The sequence below is a fragment of the Coptis chinensis genome, chromosome 4 (genome assembly GCF_015680905.1).
Source record: "Coptis chinensis isolate HL-2020 chromosome 4, ASM1568090v1, whole genome shotgun sequence".
NCBI classification, from domain to species: Eukaryota; Viridiplantae; Streptophyta; class Magnoliopsida; order Ranunculales; family Ranunculaceae; genus Coptis; species Coptis chinensis.
This window is the reverse complement of record NC_141459.1, coordinates 22,086,405-22,110,883: the sequence shown is the minus strand read 5'-3', so window position 1 is coordinate 22,110,883 and position 24,479 is coordinate 22,086,405. Positions and strand designations below refer to the sequence as shown.

Sequence of the window (24,479 nt, the reverse complement as noted above, 5' to 3'; positions counted from 1 at the left end):
TCCTAAAAACTATAAACCAATATGAACACGACATGTGTCAACAACTAAAATAAAATAACTAGACTAGTGGGCACGCGGCCCATGGGCTTGACCATACTGATGTCCGTATCACTTACACATTCGGTTTCCTTTCTCAAAGGGGTAGGGGTTTTCCTATGGAAACAACTGAGTCGGGTGGCTGCCTACGTACCCTTTTATAAAGATCAAGCCAATCGTAGTTCTCCTATTGGGAGGTAAATATCTATGAGAATGGATTAGACCATTCCAATGAGGAAGGCGGCATGGTTTTCTCTACCCTTGGTCTATCTATATTTGTATGTTAACAACTAGTCACAATTTCACCGTAACTAATCACTAATTGAATCTGCTTTAACTATTTACAATACTACAATAACTATTCTCAAACCGACCCCACCTTACCTATTTATCTCTCTTAGTCTACTTACATAAGATCTCGAAATTGGAATATTCTTAAACGCCTATAAATGCTAACAGCAAGCACATAACAAGACAATAAATGCTCGAACTAGAATGAACGCCACATTTACGTTTACATGATATAGATCGTAATTCGAATAAGTAAAACAAGCAAAATTCTGTTTGAGCAGACCGTCTTATATCAAGTCTAGCTTTTTTTTTAAAAAAAACAAACATTAATACAAAAATTGGCTTCACTAGCAAGTCATTTCTACTTGAATAAGTCATTTCTATCCGAAACCAATCTCTTACTCTAGAACAGTCTTTCACACTTAGAACGCTCATCAACGTCATAATTTCTACCTAATGAATACATTCTAATATGGATTCATTCTTAAAGACAATAAAGAAATAATAATTTATTACAACACACTCTTAGAATGAATAAATTTGCATTAACTTGGAATTTACCGCGTCAAACACCCATACCAAAATTGTAATTACTAGAATACTTAAATAAAACAGATACCAACACTCGTCACCCACATCAGTCTACACCAATTATTCTATAGTAGCACTGAACTAACACGTGAAATGACCGGATTGTCCTTAGATAAAATTCCAGGTCATTACATTAACTTAGTAATATCATGTAGTCGCAACAATAAAATCACTAGATTGAGAAGATAAAGAAGTCGTTTTCGAAAGTACACTTGGATAGCTCCATCAAACTCTCACTTTATAACCCAACTCAAAACTCCCTCATCAAATCTGTTACGATACTTATTGAAAAGATAATTAAATCTCCAAGAATCTTGCATATGTTTAGATCCCTCATAACCAAAATCAGCTAAGTTGATCGATATCACATTTGTTGTTGGCGATCAATTTTGCTTCCTCAGCTATTACGGAATTGTCCTCTGACTAATGGACCGAAAATATGGTGTAGTCATGAAAGATTTTCAATGAACCCAACATTATATGAAGTATTTGTATGCTTTTTATGGGCAAGTGAAGCCTATTATTGAATTGGCCATTAGAAGATGCTCTATGTGTATGGTTGTCAATAGATCGGTTTGGGTCGAGTTCTGGAAAATCTGAACCCGAACCAATAAGAAAATTGGGAATCCGAAACTGAACCGAACTAATAATATTATATTTCATCCGAAACCGAATCGAACCGATACGATATATTGCAAATCAAAACCGAACCGAAAACTATAAAAATAATTAAATCATAAAATAAATCAATTAATTTCAACCACACAATTAATAAATATATACAAAATTAATCATAAATATTACTAAAATGCCATCTTATCGGTTCAGGTTCATATTGGTTTGGTGGGGACAAACCTGAAACCAAACTAATATCCTTTCGGTTCGGTAGGAGGGCAAACCAAATTACTAAAACCCAAACCGTTTTTTATCCGTTTGGTTATCGAAACCCATTGACATCCTTATCTGCATGAACTCAGGCTGAAGAGTGAACTATCTGTTTGTGCGGGAGTTGTTAAATCATTTTAATTTTGGGTTGTGGGAGCTGTTAAATCATTTTAATTTTGAGTGATCTTGGACACACCCATAAAAATACTCCCGTACCCCATAACTAACTAAGTTTTTGTCATACCTTCAATCCAATAATATCTCCCAAATTAATTTGGGATATTTCCAATAGGGACAAAAAAAGAGAAAAAACAAATAAACAAGAGATCCGTTCCAAAAGGAAACAACAAATAAAAAAATTTGAAAATAATACTCTAGAAACAACCTTGAAGAATCTTTGTGTTACTGCAGCACACTGTCATTATAAGAGAACTTCTAATAAAGGTAAAAGAATGCCCAAATAACAAATTATCTTTTTCCTCTTCTTGAAATTGCTTCAAATTTGATTCTCTTTTTCTTATTGCAATTACTTCTTCTTCATCATTGTAGCAACTTTAATAATTCAGATTCAAGTTCAAGGGGAAAACAATTATTAGTACTTCAAGCAATTTGCTAAATTTTTCATTAAAGGTTCATAAAAACACCATCAGATTTGAGACATTCAAACCCAATTTCAACGGAAAAAAAAAATCTCATACGTTTATTAAGAACCAAAGAGAAATTGATCAGAACATTAGAATGAAACTCAAACACCATTTATCAAATCACCAACCCACTGTTGAAAAATTCAATGTTAGAAGGGTTAAAAGAGTTTAGTATAAATATATCAAATTGGAAATTTCTCAAGCGAAAAATGAGAAAGACATTAAGGAGCTGCAAGGAGGAAAAAATGCATTAATGGGTGATGAGTGAGAGGAGGAAGACTTATTTGTTTTTCCAAATTCTACAATTTTATCCTTTCTAATTGTTTTCGTATAGTTGTGGGACCGCGGTAGAAAAAGTGACTGAAAAAAAATAATAATAAGTGAGGATTTGTGTTTGGTGGAAAGATAAACACTTGTTTTGTTTTGTCCTGGATATACTTAATAAAAGAAAGGATAATTTAGGAATCTAAATGTGTCTTAACCAATTTTATTTATTTATTTTAAAATTAGGGTACGGAAGTGTTTTTATAGGTGTGTCCAAAATAACCCTTGATTTTTTATTTTTTTGGAGAATTCTCACTTTTCTATTTCAAATTTCAAATGTGATGACTTGTACTCCTCCTATCTTATTTATTTTGGGTTTCTAGTTAGTAGTTATTCGAATGTTATATCATAGGCCATGAAGTTTTTTAGTTTTTTCTTTCATTTGTAAGTTTTGGAGCTAATGCCAAAGAAGTTGGGCAAAGTTTTACGTGGTATATTCCAAACCTCTCGTCCACTTCATCTTTTGTACTATTTCCACGTTCTTCGATTCAAAAATTCTCAACCTAAATAGTAAAATTTCCAGTAAGACTCAATTTTGCACGTGATTTTTAACCAAATTTTGAACGTCCATAATTCCATATTTCCACTTCCTAAATCCCCCTTTCGACACATGTTACACGTCAAAATCCAACCATCTTTAAAAGTGAAAATAAAAAACAAGCCATTCCCATCACTTGCCACTTTGAAAGAAAAAACCACAAATTGAATCTTAATGGTTGATATATCCTTGATGGTCCAATAAAGACGTTGTAGTCTTGTAGATGGAGACACAATATTGTCAACATCAAACTACCAAGCTTAGACACATGAGAAAATACCATCTTTAGAATGAGTTAATTGATCTTTTGTAACGGTCCTTTGTGAGTATCTGAATATGTTTTTGCCTTAAATGAAAGTTAGGCATTTAACTTTGAAAAAGATTCATTTATCTAGAGTAATAGTTAGAGGATATGGGGTGTACTGTGTGCATTTATCACTAGTACCAACTTTGTCTTGCCAGTTGCCAAAGGTGCTATGCATACATGGTCAAGTGGTCAACTTGATGGCTTGGTTAATTTTCTTTGTGTCTGTATCTGGTAATACTAGGTTAATTTAGATGGAGTTAATGACTTGTAATAGAGTTCAACTACCAAGCTACTCACATAGGCGAAGGTGGTTCCACATTCATGGTTCAAAGACCACTGGCACTAGCTAAGTACCAACTTGTTTATCGAAGTAATAACTTGGTTAAAATATATGCCCCACGAGTTTAGGGGGTTTTGTTGTGAAAGTATACTACATTCCAACACTTACCGCACGGCACACGTAATCGACTAATCACTTAGCAACATGGTTCAATCAATACTTCAACTCGACTTGGTTGAATCTCAACATCTCAAATGGTGCCTTAGAGAAGAATTGATTGAAAACACAAAAGAAAGTTTGTTAGTCTACTTGTCTTGGTGTAAAGGAAACAGCACTACTTAAAGCTTTGTTCATTCTAAGAACGAGGACAAGGAAACTTTCTATCCGAATTGCGGTCTTGTAACGCAAATGCTTCCTCTATTACATTATTTCACAGTTCGAGGCACATGTTTATCTAAATTACATTATTTCATCTATTACTCTCATTGACCTTATTTAATATATATTTCGATCAATTCGTAATGTACTATTTAATTTCCATGCACATTAACTTGTATATATATTTTACGTCGTGTTAACAAAGTTACTGAAAAAGAGTAAACTGTAATAATAATAAGATGTTGACCCAGTTTGGTCCGAGAAAACCTCAAATCAAAACCAGTCGTTTCGAGGTCCCCCCTCCTCCGAGTGTGATTTTGTGGGCTAACTTTTTAGTTTACTGTCATTTTCAGCACACACTTTTATATCACTACATTTCTTTCGCACATTTTATCAAACACCTTTGTTAGGGTTTTATTACTAGATGAAATGTCAAGGGGTTTTTAGTTATGGATCCTAGTTCATTAATCAATGAAGCTTCTACTTCTGCATATAATAATTTAGCTCAGATTTGGGCTCACTTTCCAATTACTGCTAATGCTGCTGCTGGTGTAGTTGGTGAGTCTAATACTGATAGTGGTGTTTTGAGTGTTGGAATGGGTACTGGAAGTCGAGGTGTTTCGATTGATGATTCGGGTGTTACGGAGTTTAGTGGGAAGAAAAGGCGAGATGGGGCGGGTTCTGAAGATGAGTCGTCCAAGAGTGGCAATGAGATGGTATATCTCCTTTTCAGTTCAATCAATACTGTTAATTTATAATCATAAAATGTGTCAAGTGTGATTAGTGTTATTAGAGGTAACCAGACATCTCTTTCTTTCCCATCATCTTAGAAGTGATTCAATTCTCTTTGGATTATTATTTGGATATATGAGATTGGAGGTGTTACCAATCCAAAAAGGACAAATTTATGGCTATAGTTTTTTTTTTTTCAAATGATTTTTATGATGAGTGAAATCACGTTCTGTTCACCATTAACATATGATTATTGTTAGTGATATACTTATGGTTTGTATGATTGATTTGAAAATACCACTGGAAGAATCTACTTTCTCTCAAAATTGTCATTTGAAGATAGCATTGCCTTGTCTCATCTTAGATTTTGAACTCTAAAGAAGTTTTTTTGTAGCAGAATGATAGCAATGGTAAACGCATGAAATCTTCAAGTCATAGAGATGAAAACGGCAATTCCAAAGCTGAGTTGGAAGCTAGTTCGGGCGCAGGTAATAAGCCAGCCGATCAAAGCAATCAACCTTCTGAGGCACCTAAGCAAGACTACATTCATGTACGAGCAAGAAGAGGTCAAGCTACCGATAGCCACAGCCTTGCTGAAAGGGTATTCCACTTCACCTCTTAAATGAATTTGTTAATTTAATCCTGAAGCCGTCATTCTTCGTGTATTGCATAGGCATAAAATTCTCTATTAATTGCTGTCATAATAGCCAGACAAAGATATAGAATTTAAATGGATTCTGGAAATTGGAAACGAACAAGAAACGCCTTAAGCATCAGGAGAGTAAACCAAGAAAAATAATGTACAGAAACTATTGTGTTCTTTTAACTGATCAGAAAAGAAGTTAACTATACTTGATTACTTGATGATTTGTATAAGTGTCTGCTGGTGAACGCCCATCTTAACTTGGGGACATTTTCATCTTTGGTTTTGGCTCGTGGGATCTATGGTTGTTATTAAGTAATTAGGCATTTGTAGTATATAGAACAGCAGAGCAGGAGCAAGTTTTGGTGAAAAAGTAATTTGGTTTTGAACAGGCTAGGAGAGAAAAGATCAGCGAGCGGATGAAGATTCTCCAAGATTTAGTCCCTGGATGTAATAAGGTGCGTTTTAATATTTTGTGGGTTTCTTTTTTGATTCCTGGTTATTAAAATTGGAATTTTAACAATTTGATTGTATTGTGGACGCATTTCCTTGAGAAGGTAATTGGCAAAGCGATGGTCCTTGATGAGATAATTAACTACATCCAGTCACTACAGCGTCAGGTGGAGGTATGTAGTGTCATTTGTGCTTCTAAAATGCGTAGTTTCGTTTTTTCCCTTAACTTCTTCCCTATTCTTTTCGGCTGTTGACATGAACTTTAACTACCATATAACATCACTTGTTTCTGTAGTTCCTGTCTATGAAGCTTGAAGCAGTTAATTCAAGAATGAGCCCTAGCATTGATGGTTTCCCTCCAAAAGATGTAAGTATAACCATTCTGATTGGTGAATAAAGCTTTGTGTAGCTCACTTACAAATGTTGTAATATTGTGATAATAGATAGCAATTCTGTTTAGTAATTAGCAACTATCAAATTCAGACAAAACAAAAGCATTTGTTGAAGTTCTTTTTATTAGTGGTAGTGACTACTGCACACATTGCACTAGGTAAGCACAGCAATGATCATAGCTGGTGAATACCGCGAAGTCATTGCATCGTTTGGCGTTGTGGTGTACCCATATTCTTAGTATTGTATGCCATATTACCCCATATAGATGAAGCACACAACAGGCCTGGTAGAGTCATCGGGACTTCCACGTAGCAACGTCCTGACCTTGCTTTTGACCACCATTGCTGTAAATAGCAGGCCGTTGTCGCTCCCGTGCAAATTGAGTATTTTAGACATTTTTGTGCTGAAACTCTTGTCCTTAAATAATAATTTAGCTCATGGCAGTAATATTGTCCAGTTGCTCGTGGTACATGAGATATACATTCTATCTCCTATCAGTAGGCTGCCTAACCAATCTTACAGTATAAGTTGTAGACTTTGTACACCAGATTAGTATTAAATTAACTGGATAAAAGAAATGGTCGACCAGTCAGGTTAAACCCATGTTGCACCGACCATCTTTTTTTTTACAAAAGAAACTGTCGGATACGATACAGTAAAATGTTGAAGGTTATATATACATTGGGAGCGGCCTTGTTTTTGGACACAGAGCAATAGTTACAAAGTTTTGGAATCTTAACAGAACCCAACACATTCCTGACACCCTGAAATTGTGCATCGCGGATACTGAAGTTGCGATGATATTAAAGATGATGAACACATTCAGTGATCACCCATGTAATTCAAGAAACTGCGATTAGACAGTAGTAATCCTTTATGGTCATATTATCAATATCGACTACTTAATATAATAACTAGTCATACTATCAAATGCTAAAAGAAAATTAGCGGCACCCAAAATATGCCTCAAAAGAGCAGTTTGAACATTCAGGTATATGAAATAGTAAAGATACCTATGACAGTAGAGAGATCGATGCCACTCTAGACATTTCCTTGCTTCTAGTGCATGTCTGTATCTTCGTTTAGGGAAGAGAGATGATGAGTTGATGATTACTGTTTCTTTCCATATGGGTAAATATATAAAGTAAAAAAGTAAGCTTGCTTTGGAAGGAAAATATGGGCAAAAAATTTATGATCCTGAAGTTTGCTGTTTGTCTGCACTGATGCTTTATGCTCAACTCTTATGTAAATGCAAATCAAAGAAGTGAATATTTTCCTTGGGTAATTATTTTAAATACCTTGTTTTCCTTTTTTTTTGTGTGTTTGGCTGGAGAGAAGCTTCACATGTTTTAATAATTGTATTCACGCTGCAAAACTTACTCGTGTTGTTTCAGTTTGGTGCACAGACATTTGATGCTGCTGGTATGCCTTTCGGCTCACACACAGCAAGGGAATATGGCCAAGGATCAGCACCGGAATGGCTGCATATGCAAGTTGGTGGAGGTTTTGATAGAGCAACATAAGTTTAGGAAGTACTCATGAAATGGAAATAGTAACATAAAGCATGGCGCGAAATCCTTCCATGCAAGTGGAATATGTATTCCGCAAATCTATCAGGTCATATCATTCGAAGGACCATATTAGTATCTTATCTGGCGTGGGGCTATATTTCTGTTTATATGATGAGATCCAACTTAAAAATCTGAACAAAATCTTCATTTCCTAGTGTGTTAGAAATTCATTCTTTTCAGATGTCAATCTGACAGAATTTGTAATATTAGCAAACCTTAGACAGAATCTCTCAGAACAAATTTGGTTCTGAAGATCTATGATTGTAATGGAATAGTCTGTTCTTACTGTCTACATCCTCTAGGTATATTACCTGTTATTAACTTCCTGAACTTTAAATCAGTTTGTTGGGGGCTTGATTAGTACTTCTTCGATCTGATTGGTGTTGTGTTAGTTACAGCTCGCAGTTGTTAGTTATAGAAGATGAAGCGTAGATTACAGGAGCTGAATAGCTGGTAGTCTGAAAAAATGAAAAAAGTCCATAAAGTTTCTTGTTGTAGTGTACAAAGATCTCTGCATGTTTTTCACTCAATAACTTCCGAGGAATGTCTGCAAATCTTATGCTTAAATAAGGAATTTTCTTTTAGACTCCACTTTAAATTCGACAAAAGATTATGAGCTCATAATCCCTCATATCAAAAAGTATTGTTAAAAAAAAACATGGACGAAGAGGACTTCACGGGTGCCTTGTCACAATTTGGGAAGGGAATCCAGGCATTTTGTTTTTGGATCACTGTGATTACGAGCATGGTAGAAGCTACATCCATCTCGTCAAGCTCATTTGATTGGTGTGAGGAAAGTCTACAATTATAACTATGGTATTGGTATGATGTAAAAGGATTTTGCTAGTTATCAATCCACATGAGTCTCTGGTAGAAGGGAAGCTATTTGATGAGGGTTCATACAGTATTTTGATGGGGGTTCATACAGTATTCGTTATGCCCATCCCTTAAAGTTGAAGTTTGATGATCATCAAGCATCTTGATGAAGTCCCTGCTATTATACAGGTCTTTGATAACAATCACGTTTGTTAGTTGATTTTATGATTATTTAACAATATGTAATTTACATCTCCGCAGATGGTATCTGAAAATTATAGTGGAAATCTTGGAATTAATTTTATTTCAACTCCTCCATCCAAAATATTCTCCACTCCAATTTATTGCGCGGCCCGCAGCATGCACACAACCATGTCAGAGAAACTATTGGTTGATCATAAATAACCTTGCCCTTCATACCAATACACTGCAAGCCATATAGGCTCAAGGCCATCCAATGTATAATTACTACGATGGACCTTCAATACCTGTGACATTTTTTACAACTCGGATAATACTAGCAGCTAACAGATAACACTTGAGCCTTGACACTATACAAGATGGTCATGTCACAGGTTGTGGTGCGCCATATGAATTTCCACCCTGGTTGAATCTGTTTCCATTTGACTGGAAATGAGAAAGAGTAGCCCATATCAAACGTAGCAGCAGAATTGCAGTGAAGACTGTGCCTCCAACTGTACAAACCACCTGAAAATAAAGAACACTATCCCTTTCAGTTTCTCTTTATGAAATAAAATTTTGACTTATTAACAAACTTCAGCGGAAGATTTTAATTTCCAAATATTATAATTAAGACAAATATGAGTGCACACAGTATATATGTTGCCAACTGATCTTTCCAAGAAATACTGATGAAGTTTATTCTGATGAACATAGGGAAAGGGTGCACATGATGCCTGGATCAACAGATGATGTTATAATGCCTAGAAACATCTTCCAGTGACCACGATCACATGGTTCTAATAATTGCATGGCCACTTGCAGTATATACGAAAGCCATCAACAGTACTAAACATTCCATATTGAAACTACCTCAAGAAAAGCCTTAACAAGAGAAAGTGATGACAGAAGCAGAACTCCATCTACTGCAAAGGATACCTGCACAATGAAACTGAGATGTTATCCCCAGCAATTTCTGCAAACTTGACATTAAATCTTACCCCCAGCAACTAATTAGTTCAGATTTAAAGTCTGATACAACAGTAAAGAGACATGCAACAATACATTACCTTATAAATCTGAATAGCAAGTCATCACCAAAATGCGACTAAAAGGTGATCATTATGAAAGGCTTTCAATGACGGAATTACTACTCAAAACTATAGGTTAAACTTTTAACTGCTCTAGAACTATATGCTAATCCTAAGGCGAGGAACTTTCTTTGTTAGTACTATTTTTAGCTCCAGTAGTCAACATAACAGTTTCCTGGAGAACGGTCTTCCAACGGTTATTAAGGAAAAAGATACACAGAACAAGAGGGGATGGAGGTTCATTCACACACAAATATGAGCGAATTGTTGGAACACTGTCTCAAACTGAAGCGAAGGAGGTTTATGTAATTCTTTAGGCGGCCCTTATTAGCTAGCACATGTCACGCATCAGGCAATGCTGAAAACCAATGCATATAACTTACTGGTTTAGGTCTGGGTCATATTGACACCAAGCTCTGAAAGTTAAAAACAAGTTCAAGGTTTCATACGTGCATTTATTGAAATCCCAGAGGTTACAAAAACTTTTAGAGGAGATCCTCTAATGAGATTACAACACTTACCATACCCAAAGTACACAACCTGCAGCAAAGAGCCATTGTTCACATATTTGCACCAGATGCCTAAACTAAAGGTCCCATATAAAGTTCCATATTATCTATGTCACCTTATGACTCCAGCCCAATCGACAACCAGGTTCCTAAACCAATGTCATCTTCTTGCCGAAGAGCCTCCAAACCAGTAACAAAAGTGTCACTTTCACCTCCATTAGAGCTCTCTCTCTATGGAAGGAGTTGTATCTCTAAAGACCTTATTGTTCCTAGTTCTCCATATTAATTACCTAGACAGTGACGTAGGGAGTCAAGTTCCATAAGCTTGCAACAAAACCTCTACCATGTGATTTAGGCCAGCCAATCCGCTAATGTTTCCACACCAGCAAGTAGAGGGATTGAATTACAGAGGGGTTGAATGAGACCATTCCACAATTCCAGGGAAGAATCACAATGCGGGAAAATGTGAGGGGTTGACTCATTGATCATACCACAAAGAGAGCAGATTAGTGATACAATTTTACCCTTATTGTAAGAACGCAGATTTCACATTCAACTGAAATATATCCCATGAGTTTTGTGCCGCCAATGCAAGTATCATGCGGATTGTATCTTGTCGAGCAACTGGAGCAAACACCTCTTCATAGTCAAGGCCTTGTTGTTGCTTGTAGCCCTTAGCAACCAACCTAGCCTTGTGCTTGTCGACATTCCCTTCTGCGTTTAACTTGGTCTTATATACACACTTAACACCGATTGATTTGTGCCTAGATGGGAGAGCAGTTAACTCCCATGTGTTGTTCTTCTCTATGGCCTTTATCTCTTCCTTCATGGCTGCCAGCCACTTCGGGTCTTGCACTGCTTCTTGAAATGCAACTGGATCACAGTCTGCAAATAAAACCAAGTGAGTAAAAGGATCACAATTTGCAAACTTACTCACTTCATAATCATCCAAATATGTCGGAGGTCGTCGAGTCCTTATAATTGGCGAAACTGATTGCTCATTGGATTGAGAACTGGATGAGCTTGGTGAAGACACATGTTGTGGGCTGGATGCACTTGGTGAAGATGTATGCTGCTGGGATGTACTTGGTGAATTTGTACTTGATGGGTTCAGGTCACTCATTATAACTTGACTAGGATCAGCAACATCAAACACCACTGGAGTGCACTTTCCAGTATCAGTAACCTTCCATTACCACACATTTACTTCATCAAAAACCACATCTCGACTAATGATGATCTTCTCAGTTATAGGATTGTACAATCTATAAGCTTTGGACTGATCACTATAGCCAAGAAAGATACATTTCACACCCTTGTCGTCAAGCTTTTTTCTCTTTGCATCTGGAACGTGAACATAGGCTATGCACCCAAAAATGCCAGGTGCTCCACATTCGGTTTTCTACTGCTCCATGCCTCTTCCGGTGTTCTATTCTTCACTGATCTTGTAGGACTTCTATTCAGTATATAGATGCTCCACAAGACTGCTTCTGGCCAAAAACTTTTGGGAATTGCCTTTGTGTTTAACATGCTACGCACCATATCTAGGATTGTGCGATTCTTTCTCTCAGCGACACCATTTTGCTGTGGTGTGTAAGATGCTGTGAGTTGCCTTCTTATGCCTTCATTCTCGCAGAAATTTGCAAATTCCTTGGTCATATTCTCCACCACGATCCGACCTAAGGACCTTGATGAGATTTCCAGTTTCTTTCTCAACAAGGGCCTTAAAGGTTTTGAATACCGAGAAAGCTTCGGATTTCTGCTGTAAGAAATAAACCCAAGTTTTACGGCTATAATCATTAATAAAGGTAATGAAATACCTTTTACTCCCATTGGATTGCGGATTAATCGGACCGCAAATATCAGTATGGACCAATTCCAGTGCCTTTTCAGCTCTGCAAACCTTTCCCTTTGGAAACGAATCACGGTGTTGTTTGCTAACAACACAACCTTCACATAGCTGCGGGGGATGATCAATTTGCGGAAGTCCTGTCACCATATTCTTTTGCTGGAGAAGCTTCAAGCCATTGAAGTTCAAATGCCCATATCGGAGATGCCAAATCCAGGATGAGTCTTTCACAATGCTTGAGAAACGAGGAAGAGCATCACTTTGTATATACAGTAGAAACATACAATTCCGAGTCATTTGTACTTGAGCAAGCAAGCCTTTCTTTGGATCTTCAATCCGACAAATTCCACCTTTTATGCTGATTTCATAACCTTTCTCTTGGAGTTGACCCACGCTAAGCAAATTGCTTTTCAAGGCTGGAACATAGAAAACATTTGATATAGTCTGAGGAGTGTTTTCCTTCGTCCAGATTTGAACATCACCTTTCCCTTTGACTGAGATTGTCGAGTTATCCCCAAACTTCACAGAATTACGAAATGACTCGTCTAGAACAGAAAATACAGATTTATCTCCACACATATGATTGCTAGAACCTGTGTCTTAAATACCACATGTTTTGTTGAGTCACTTCATTAGTATGGCATACCATCACAAGAGAAACTTCATCTTACTTTTCTGCAAAGTTTGATTTTTCACCTTTTTCTTTATACACAACAGTATCACATTCAGAACGATAATGTCCATACCTTCCACACTCATAGCATTGGATGTTTGATTTATCAAAGGGCTCTCCTTTACTATGCTCTCCCCTACGATGACTGCCACGGCCTCGGCCTCTATAATAATTAGGAGCATGAAATTCTTCTGATTTCATAGACATTGATCGATCATCTCTGTTGTTACCTCATCCCCGTCCCCCTCCTGGTGACCTGCAAGAAACCGTCTACATTGATCAACCTCCTGGTTTTGTGAAAGAAGGGAAAGAAGGGAAGGTGTATCGCCTACGAAAAGCCTTATACGAACTAAAACAAGCACCAAGAGCTTGGTATAGTCGTATAGAGACATACTTCATGAAAACAGGTTTTGTGAAGTGTCCATAAGAGCCGACACTCTTTATAAAGTCTGGATCTGGTGGGAATTCTTTGATTGTGTGCTTATATGTAGACGACTTAATCTACACAGGCAATGATCCAGCTATGTTCGATGCTTTCAAGCAATCCATGATGGCAGAGTTTGAGATGTCTGACCTTGGAAAGATGCACTATTTCCTTGGTATTGAGGTGGTACAGTCTGATGTAGGTGTGTTCATATCACAAAAGAAATATATTCATGAGCTATTGGAAAGATTTCAAATGAAAGATTGCAATCTGGTTTGCACACCAGCTGAAGTTGGTACAAAACTCACAAAGGATCCTCAAGGAAAGAAAGTGGACAGCACACTGTACAAGCAAATTGTTGGGAGCCTTATGTACTTGACAACTACAAGGCCGGATATAATGCACGCGGTAAGTCTGATCAGTAGGTACATGGAGAATCCGAAGGAAATGCATCTTCTTGTAGCCAAGCGTATCCTGCGCTACTTGAAGGGTACTAGTTCTTTTGGCATCTTGTACAAGAGTGGTACACAATCTGAATTGATTGGCTTCACAGATAGTGATTATGCCAGTGATCCTGATGACCGAAAAAGCACCTCTGGTTACACATTTATGTTTGGTTCTGGAGCTATCTCCTGGTCATCAAAGAAGCAAGAAATTGTTACTCTGTCCACCACCGAAGCAGAGTATGTCGCAGCAGCCTCTTGTGCTTGTGAGGCGATATGGTTGAGAAGAATGCTCAGCCAAGTGTATTTTCATCTCAATAGTAGCACTCCAGTATATTGTGACAACAGCTCCACAATCAAGTTGTCAAAGAATCCGGTGCAGCATGGGCGAAGCAAGCACATTGATGTGCGTTATCATTTCCTAAGGGATCTTGTCAAGGATGGAAAAATTGATCTCATCTACTGCAAGAGTGAGGATCAGGTTGCCGACATTCTCACCAAACCCTTAAACTGCCTCAGTTCGTGAAATTGCGTGAGCTCCTTGGTGTTTGTTCAATGTCAGATGAAGTTTGAGGGAGGGAACTACTAGCTGGTGTCCTAGGTGCAGTACTAGCTGGTGATAGGTGCAATATCTTTCTAAACTGATTGCTAGCAACACAATCAGTTTAAGGGAGGGAATGTTAGAGTTTAGGATGTCTTTAAGTATTTATGTAAGTCCTTAGTTAGTTGTCAAGAGTTGACAAAGTCTTTAGATTCAGTTATGGTCATGTAATGCACGGAACCATGTTCGGGTAGTTACCGCATTGTGTGGTTAGTGCTTAGTACTTGTAATGATCTACTATATATGTAATGTTGTCTATGATATAACAGAGACCTTCAGTTCCAATTCCAAGTCTTCTCTTTAGAATACAACACTTATGAATAAGCAAGTCTGCTGTTATAGTTCTGCGAAGAAGTGCTGACCAGAAAAAGTATCTATTTTAATTGGAACGGTCACCTTCCACACTAGATTTGAAGAAAACAATGGAACACTATTATCTGCTCCACTATCAGCAGAAACGATCGCCACATAAAAAGACATCATTGTGAAAATGCCATTTTTAGACCACTTCAAGCTCTAAGACTCATTATCACTGTTGAGAGATACGCTGTCCAAGAAGTTAGTAAGATCAATATATTTCTTCAACTCCCAGCCATTACTTGGTCTTCTAATATTAAAATTTCCAGGCAAATTGCTTCCCCTCCCTAAGCGCTAGCTCAAAATTAAAGATGTTTCTTTGAGTAGCTGCCTTAAAAACCAGTGGAAATCTTTTCATAAAAAGGGTTGTTGCCCTTCCAAGAATCCATCCAGAAATGGACCTGGCTAACATTACCCACATTGGAAGTAATTTCATCTCTAAAGTGTGGAGCTTTTAAAACACAAGTATGGAGCTGGAGAACAAGGGTGCCAGGGTGGTGGCTGAAAACCCTGTCCACGAAACTAAGCTTTCTACATACCACAACCGTAAGGTTAAGACACGTTTTTTTGGCCACCACCCTCGTGGAGATCCATACTATGTCTCGACCACTGATTTTCATAATGAGTTCTCAACTGTACCACATCTGCACAGAAATTGACCAGGCAAGGCTTTGTTCATCATCAATATGTCAAGGCAACGGAGAACCCCTTCCTCCTTTGGAGAGAATACCTTGTTCCAGTTCACGAAGTGATACACTCTCTGTAGAACCCCAAAGAAAAGCTCACTTTCTTCTCCATCCTCTTGGAAACACTTACAGGAATGATCATAAAGGACATATAATAAATAGGTAAGTTTGCCAAAGTACTATGCATAAGAACAAGTCTTCTACCTTCATCAAGATTTTCCTCTCCCAAACCTCCAACCTCCTTTGCACGGTTTCAACAACGGGATCCCAAACTGACTTGTTTTTAATCGTTGCACCAAGCGGCATACCCAAATCTGTGCAAGGTAAAGTAGAAGTTTTGCATCCCAAAAATACTGGCCAGGTCTTCCATGCTATCAGCTCCACCAACATCAATAAGTGTTGTCTTAGTCATGTTGGTTTTCAATCCAGATACAGCTTCAAAAATCAGTAGGATAGATTTCAAACTCCAGATCTGACTAACCGAAGCAGCCACCATGAACAACGTACAATTGGCAAATTGCAAATTTGTAATTTCTGGACCATTTGGGACTGGTCTAAAGCCTTTGATGCAATCATGCAACCCTCATCATAGCCTGTGTCAATTACCAAGTTAATTCCGACATCACAATGCTAAAGACACAAGCAGACAACAGGTCGCCCTGCCTAAAACCACGCTGGCTTTTAAGGAATTCAACTTATGAGCCATCAACAATACAGAAAGAAGGCTATAGAGATGCAAGTACGTATCGATGCACTCCATTTGCCACCGAAACCCATCCTCTTCAAGAGAATCAAGTAATGCCCGACTAATGTGGTCATAAGCTGTCGTTATGTCCGCCTTTACAGAGAACACCCACATAATGTAACTAACAGTGCATCTACAAAACTAGCACTAGATGGGGAGCTAGGGAGGAGGTCAAATTAAGCAATTTTGAGGCATAGATAACTTTCAATCCTTAATCCAAGTGATATGAAAAAAGAGCCAAAAAACCAACATAATCTAATGTAGATATTCTAATGTGACATGTGAAATTAGAACACGTCCAGTGACAATTATATTACAGCTAAATTACTTCAACTACTCAGATTTTAAGCAATTCAATATTCCAATATAACCACTTGAATCAAACAAATTCAATAAATAAAAAATGTACCAGTTGTGGAGCAATGATTGGAGGCAAGATAGAACGAGTAGCTTTCTTAGCTTTCCTAGAAACCTTCTTAAACAAACTCTGCAAGAATCTAAACAACAAATCCAAACTACTCTCCGTCTCTTCATCGTCTTCATTGTCACTCTCCTCCTCAATATCATCATCCATACCAAAAAACACTTCTTCTAGTCCTTCTTCCCCTACTTCTTCTCTCCCCGAACTGCCAAGCTGCCAAGTGTCAACAACACATACATTTTCTTCATATAAATTCTTCAAGTCTTAAAGATAATGTTAAAATAGAGTGTAGTAAGTAAGAGTGACACAACACCTTTGCATGGACAAGAGTTGTTTTGAGGTTTCTGATACTTCTGGTTTGCTGACACGTGTGACTTGAGAATGGAGAAGAGTGTGAAGAAAAAAGGGGTGGTCTACATTTGAGAAATGAGTGTGGAGAAAGAAGTGAGGTGATGCAAGAGTTGATCATCTTTTCAAGTGTAAGGATAAAATGAGGGAAGTTGAAAACTATATATATCACAAAGTTTCCGAAATATATGTCCATGTTCATAAATCGGCATATCAATGTCCCGACTTGTCTATCGTGTTGTTAAATATTGTCAATGGAGAGGTTGGGACTTAAGAGGGAGGGGTTTCGAGTTTTAAAGTCTCATAATAAATTAAGGGTCCTGTTACTGCCAGCCTCCAATTTGTGTTGGGCAAACCTCGAGTTGGGCTGGGGTCTGCCCATTGTGTTGGGCACAACTTGGACTCGTACACCCCCCCAACCAAATATCCAAGAAACTGGAAAACCGGCTACCACCTTTATCCTTCAAACCCTCTTCGCGATTTCTCTCACCAAAATCAAATTTCTCTCATCAAAATCAAACCCACGATCTCGATCAAGCTCGATCTCGATCTCGATCAACTAGATTCCATTTTTTTTTATCGGTAAGTTTCAACTAGATTCCTTTGAGCTCAAACATTTTAGATTTATTTGGGTGCTGATTCCTTCAGAGTTCTTACCTGTATCACTGTGTATATGGGGTTCAGACCATAGTCTTGATCATAATTATACCATTTTATATGTCACACAATACATTTAAAACATTTTAGCACTAACCATCCTCGATTTCATTCCAATAGGAAAGTATTTGTATTAGATTATGTAAACGCGTTATCTTGGTAAAACCATGTCGAATTTTTAGGTGAGATATTAGCAACAACTAAACAAATTGATTGTGGTAAGTGTGAGTTCATACCTTCCTCTGTTTCCTAGTAGAATGCATATTCTAGATATAATTCAGAAGGATGCATCCTACATGTGCATGTCCTTGCACAAGTATGGTGAATATGTGCATGTTGTGTGTAGATGCTTTAGAATTAGTCAGTGGTTGGCCATTTATGTGTCTGCTTCGTTATAGAGGTGTGTGTGTTTGTGTTGTTTTTGGGGGCACTTGGGTTGTATCTGCAGAGGTTCTTGGATATGAGTACGCATGTATGTGGTTGTAGATGTGCCTATCTGCACCTGTGCATGTGTTTGTGACTTTGTGGGAATGCTAGAATGCTTTTTCATGTGAGTGAGTGTAAGGTACTTGGGTTCATGGGTGTATAATAGTTTTAAAATCTGTATGCTTATAAAACGTTATAAGCCATACCATTGTTTTTGACAAAATAATAATGATAAAATAAATTGTTAGTTCTTTCAATCTTCAGTCAATCATTGGTCAGGTCTATGCCTTCAAGTATGTTATCTCTTGCCATCTTTTATTATTTCTAACGGAAGGTGTTTGAATTAGAAAATTGAATGTTATTTTGTCAAGAATTATGTCCTGCCTTCAAGTGGTTGCTCGTGAACAGACATTTACTTTACTAACTAAGGTATCTGATTGTGTTTTTCTTGTAGTCCTGTGCAACAAGTTGATGATTTTCTTTGCATAATATGTAGGCCAGATAGAACTCTTTTTTCATGTTCCCTGTTCTTCTTAACTTTGTGGATCATTTGAAGCGCAAGACCTTCAATGTCTGTGTTGTTTACTTGCTCGACTCACAGGTACATCTCATTCTTGAGAAAAGTTTAATTACCTCTATTTCCAAATATGCCTTTACATTTCCATCATTTTAACCTTTTGATTTTCATATGCGTCAGTTCATGACAGATGTCACAAAGTTTATAAGTGGTTGTATGGCATCACTTTCTGCAATGGTTCAGCTTGAACTACCCCATGTCAATATTCTCTCCAAGATGGACCTTGTTACTAACAAAAAGGATCTTGAAAAGTAGGTTCACTTTTGCTTTCACTACTTACTACCTGCTTGAATATGTATTGTGGCTTCTCTACACAGCTTTCTTGTCTGGATAACTTGCATCTAAATATCTCTGTGCATTAGTGCATTTGAATCTCTTTAACCTATGCCTTTATTTTGGGAAGCAAACTAAACGATGACATTGTTGTTTTCCTTTACAGCATACAATATGTTTTGTCCCAAATCGACTATTGCATTCAGTATGGAGAAGATGCGGATGTGAAGGTCAAGGATTTCGATTTAGGAGATGATTCTGATGCAGGAAATGATTAGTATTTAACTGTAATATGCTTGTTACTTGAAACAGACAACATATATCTACTATAGAGTCTAGACTCATATACTGGGAGGTTTTAGTTGGGGGATGTTTGCTATGTGGTTTTTATGTTAAAGGCCCACTGTTTGGAGTTTGGACCTTGAACAGTTCAATTAATCACCCAAGATTAAGTATTATGAATTGTAGAAAGACAGAAAGAAGCTTTGTTTCTCTACTTTTGGAAGATGCACATAATTTGCTGCTTAATATTCTGCATGTTTTTTCTTTTCTTTTCCCTATCACGTTAACAGACAGTATTGTATATTGGATTTTGTAAACTTTCAGTACATTCCTTTGGCTGCTGCCCTTTTGTTTCCTGCCTTGTCTTTTCAGTGTTTGAGGCATATCAGTCTGCTTGTCTGTCAATCATTATTCCAATTTGAGAAGCGGAGTAGGCAGCTCCATGCATCAGGGTCAGGACAATCTAGTGTGTTAGCGTGTACATCACTAAGATTTAGCAAAAAAAACAACATATTAGCAGGTCTTTTAATCTATATAAAATGAGTTCCAATCATATTATCACTGTCTTTCAATTAAAAAAACAAGTTCCAATATTTGCTCCCGATTTTAATCCTTGAGCCTAACGCTCAATGTGCAAGTCTATGAGAAAATAAAAGAAAATCTCAATCAATTCAAACAAGACACATCTTGAGAGGTCCTTGGACGCTAAGCATTTATCTTTTTCCCCTGTTTTTAATGGATAATGGGTGAAGCATTTCACCGAGAAACCGAACTCATTCCAATCGAAATTCTGAATGTGCGAGAAGGCTATAAGTCGTGAAGTTGTCTTTTAGCTGGTTCCATTGCACCAAGAACCGCAAGGCTTTCCCACTCAAAGTTTTGACTTTTGGATTGTTTTAGAGCCATCTGCAAAAGGTTTAGAGCACTCATTAGCGAAAGCCCGAAAATCAAGTTTCATCTACATCCAAAATTAGAAAGCGAAGGTTGAGCATCATCATCCTTTGGTTCATTACAGTTCCTCTCATAGAGGTTAAATCATGTAGTCAAGGAGAAGATATTGGTGCTCCCATTGTGGGATTTGTGGCACAAACATGCTATTTGAGATATCACTTTGGACTATACACTTATACAGTGAGTCAGTGGCAGCTTATGAAATAAATAAAACAATGGTTCTGTGGTCTCAAAGGAAGGAACATAACTCCAATCTCTGCTCCTTTGTGCAAATAATCAGTCTCCATCTCATAAGCTTGTGTCCTTATGTGTACTGGTCTTGTAGTAAAAGCCAAATTGGCGGGCCCTACAAGTAAAAGATCGCTACATTGATGTCCTTCCATAAGAAGTTCTGTGGTCTTCTAAAAAGTTATCATATAAAGAAAGTAAATTCAGTATATGTCTAGCAAAAGAGATGTGAAACTTTTACACTTGCGACTCCATTGAAGTCCTTCCATAAGAAGTTTCTGACAATCCCTTCGGTGTTGCCTAGTGAAAGATGTCAAATTTCTTCCCTAATAATCTGCAGATGAGCACAAAAATTGGTGACCACGGGTTCATAATCTTGGAAGATATTTTCCATCTAGATGCAAAAAAAAAAATTACCGATGACACTGTTAATTAAATATTAAACTAACTCCTTGTCACCGGGACGACTTAAGTAGATGATGCCATTTGATTGAAATGGACCACCCCAGATGTTGAGAAGCCAATGCCAACTGCCAAACCATGCAATACCCCTTGTGAATGGAATATTGTTCTCAGAACTTGCAAGTTCCCATTGTGCGTAATGTGTCCACATATATAACCATTGGTTTTGTAGATCATCATTGAACCTTTCGAAGCATGGCTCTGTTTGTTCATAAGATAGTCCCACCTGAAACTATAACATCCTCGTAGGAGTTCTCTTCATAGTTTCAATCTAACTGCCTCATCAAATTGAGGACTTTCTTTGTGATCAAACCTCTCTCAACAACATGACCCCAAAAAAGACGTAATATGTCACTGTCATTGGCAAAAGAAGCATTCAAGGACTTGTAAATCTTAACTGTAATCATCAAGTACCTCTTGGTCATGTCATCAAGCATATCTGAAGCCAAGGTTAGCTTCCCAAATTTTGAAGTAGGCATATGCTAAATTAGTGTACACAAATGAATCACCCAATATACCTTTTCCTTGCATAAGAGTGAATACTTTTTGAGCATAAACAATGTTTTCGCCTTTGCAAAACCTTCAGATCGGTAAAAATGGAAATATCGACAAGAAGGAGCTCATCGAGTCTTAGAATTGCATCTTCATTGCCTTGATTGCAGAACCATCCATAAATCCACAAGTAGACACTATAATTTGGAGAAAATCCCGTACATAAGTGACTAGTTTCGAAGCAATATCGATGAACAAGTGGTTAAATATTTCATTCTATAGCATTGTGTATTGACTAACCTGTAAACTATAATGAAAAAATATTTGGCATTTCTGTAATATTAAAATTTCGACTTTCCAAAATCAAAGTAGCGAAGAATGAGTTATTTCTTGAGATAATGTAGAAACACTTTCTCACATCAATTACAAATGATATGTCAAGAAGACATTCGAGGTACTTTATATCCTTACCATTCAAAGATATATCTTCAGATTATCAATTCACTAAATAAATTTCTAATGCTTCAATTTAAAAGAGTTAAGATATGGTTTCGAACAGGAGCTCTTTAGCTTTGTCCATTTCCCTCGTTTTACAGAACCCATGAATGAGAGCCTTGTAAGTAAACTGGTCTTGGACCAATCCACCTTCCAACATCTTATTTCTAAATTTCCAAGCAGATTCCATATCTCCTATCTTACAATACGCATTTATCAAGGTATTGCAGGTGACATTATCCGGCTCAATCTTCTTATCACTCATTTCATTCAACAGATTGTTTGCATCCTTCATTTGGCCTGCTTCACATAATTTACGAAGAAGAGAATTATAAGTAACAATGCTCGGAAGCAAGCCCTTCATTTCCATTTCTTGACGCAATCTCAAAGCTTGGTAGAGGTCATTCAACTCTGCAGTATCCATCATTCACTTGTCTGTTTTTTTGCCATGTCGTTTGAGACTAAGTCCAAACGGTGTGGCCACACCGTTCAAGTGGCAAAAAAACAGACAAGTCTTTTTTTCAAAGTTCAAATCTCCAACGGTGGGGACCTAGTCTAAACGCCATGTCGTTTTAGACTAACTTCAAACGGTGTTGCCACACCGTTCAAGTTCGCAAAAAACGACAAATCGTTTTTCCAAATTCAAATCCCAAAACGACATGGCCACATCGTTTTGGACCGCGATCGACGGTGTGACGAGACCGTTTGGTGTGAAATACAAAACGACCTAGCAGCGTCATTTAATTACTACATGCATAATTATTACATGTATAATCACTATACACATCAATAATTCCTACATGCATAATTATTACATGTATAATCACTGTACACATCAATAATTCCCACATGCATAATTACTACATGCATAATTATTACATGTATAATCACTGTACACATCAATAATTCCTACATGCATAATTACTACATTCATAATTACGTTTAATTTAGATTTACCTTATTCTTATTAAATGCATCATCATCCATTCCTCTATTTTCTTCACTTTGAACTTGTTCTACATTTTCTTCTTGAATGGGGTCACTTGGAACTTGTTCTATATTTTCTTCTTGAATGGGGTCATGATGCATTATATTTTCTTCGTCATCTTCATGTTCTAAAATGGGGTTGGGCTCTTCCATTAGTGTTTAGTGTTAGGGTTTAAGGGTTTAAGGGTTTAAGAGTTTATGGTTTTTTATGGTGGAAAAGAAGAAAATAGAAGAGAAGGGCTGAAAAGGTTGCAACAAGTCAAATTCACTTTGGTTTGGGGTCTGCCCAACACAAAACAACTTTTGGAACCAATGACACATTTGTAATAAGTGTTTTAGTTTTTGGGGTCTGCCCAACACAATATGGGGTTCGGCAGTAACAAGTACCTAAATTAATTTTTCAACATAATCTATAACCGGTTTCAACTAACTTATTTTTGTTATGTTTGGGGGTATCACGGGGTAGCTCGCTACCATTCCTCATAAAAATATAGATTACTTACTTTAGAACTGATTAATAAAGTTTTAAGTTTTGAGTTTGAACTTGAGAATATAACTTTACAATGAAAACTCGGTTTTAGCGTGAAAATAATCATTAGGTGCATTATCAAAACCGCATTTTTAATTGCTGAGTTAATAGTTTAAATTAAAATCATTAGTATAAAAGTGATTCGTTCAATTCAACAAAAATCTAGCTTTCTCTCATCGTTGTTTCCTTTGAATTAGTTAAAACGTTTAGGTGTGGATTCAAACTTTTACTAGATCTATATTACTACGTAGTATAAAGAAAAATAGTAGATAAATTTGATTTTAACATATAATTGCCAAAATATTTATTAGTGTTTATAGCATTTGATTTATATTATACAATTTTGTGTTTATCAAATACATTAAAAACCAATAAATGTGGCTCACACCCCTGCCTTCCTAACCCATTACTCAAAACCTCCCCCATGTCGGCCCAACCCATTAAACCCCCCTATTTTTAAGTTTTTATGAAATAAACTTTTTTTTACCCTTTTTCTTTTCCATTTTGGGGTTTTAACCAACAAACACAAAGATAATCTTTGGCATAAACTTTTGTTTTAACCTCTTTTCAATACACTTCTTTGAACTTTTGATTATCCTCTTTTCAATCTTCTTCTTTATTTTAATTTTACTTATTCTCTTCTTAGTTAGATTCATGTCATTAAAATTTAAATTGGTGATATTGTCATGCTTTAAATGTTGAAAATATACTGCATACCTATGTAAATATAGATTTTTTATATATGCATTGGAATACTATGATTAATGGATTGCATTGGTTGTAAGGAAGCAAAGAGGTTGATTGAAAAAGAAATGTGGTTTATTGGAATTCTATGTTGGCAGGGTATGTTAAATGTGGTGATGTTGAGGGGCACTTTGAGGTGTCTTACAACAAATGGCTCGGTGGAGACT

General features: G+C 36.9%; 2 protein-coding genes across 5 annotated transcripts; one reads left to right on the top strand and one right to left on the bottom strand.

Moving 5' to 3' along the window:
• The first annotated feature begins 4,335 nt into the window (after nt 1–4,335).
• On the top strand, nt 4,336–8,358 carry BPEP (transcription factor BIG PETAL P (BPE)). 4 transcript variants are annotated; one of them, XM_086607449.1, is made up of 6 exons: nt 4,336–4,990; nt 5,404–5,607; nt 6,042–6,107; nt 6,207–6,275; nt 6,398–6,469; nt 7,890–8,358. In XM_086607449.1, exons 1-6 carry the CDS (start codon nt 4,724–4,726, stop codon nt 8,016–8,018), a joined length of 807 nt encoding a protein of 268 aa, XP_086463575.1. In that variant the 5' UTR covers nt 4,336–4,723; the 3' UTR covers nt 8,019–8,358. The 4 variants fall into 4 exon arrangements, with proteins under 4 accessions (XP_086463575.1, XP_086463578.1, XP_086463576.1 ...); XM_086607452.1 differs by having other exon boundaries at nt 4,577–4,990; nt 7,902–8,358; XM_086607450.1 differs by having other exon boundaries at nt 4,577–4,990; nt 5,401–5,607; nt 7,902–8,358.
• Nucleotides 8,359–9,157: 799 nt separating this feature from the next.
• SHW1 (short hypocotyl in white light1) lies at nt 9,158–17,354 on the bottom strand. The gene is made up of 4 exons (XM_086607447.1): nt 17,175–17,354; nt 16,850–17,074; nt 9,936–10,001; nt 9,158–9,590 (listed from the first exon to the last, which is right to left on the bottom strand). The coding sequence occupies exons 1-4, from the start codon at nt 17,328–17,330 to the stop codon at nt 9,447–9,449; spliced, it is 591 nt and encodes a 196-aa protein (XP_086463573.1). The 5' UTR covers nt 17,331–17,354; the 3' UTR covers nt 9,158–9,446.
• Nucleotides 17,355–24,479: the final 7,125 nt, after the last annotated feature.

Bases quoted from the DNA above. Each gene is read 5' to 3' on its own strand.
- SHW1 (XM_086607447.1), bottom strand. From the start codon at position 17,330: ATGATCAACTCTTGCATCACCTCACTTCTTTCTCCACACTCATTTCTC. The intron at 17,075-17,174 runs GTGTTGTGTCAC...GACACTTGGCAG, and splicing joins CAACTCTTGTCCATGCAAAG to CTTGGCAGTTCGGGGAGAGA. The intron at 9,591-9,935 runs GTAGTTTCAATA...CTTTATTTTCAG, and splicing joins TTGTTAAGGCTTTTCTTGAG to GTGGTTTGTACAGTTGGAGG.
- BPEP (XM_086607448.1), top strand. From the start codon at position 4,724: ATGGATCCTAGTTCATTAATCAATGAAGCTTCTACTTCTGCATATAAT. The intron at 4,991-5,400 runs GTATATCTCCTT...GTTTTTTTGTAG, and splicing joins CCAAGAGTGGCAATGAGATG to CAGAATGATAGCAATGGTAA. The intron at 5,608-6,041 runs GTATTCCACTTC...GGTTTTGAACAG, and splicing joins GCCACAGCCTTGCTGAAAGG to GCTAGGAGAGAAAAGATCAG.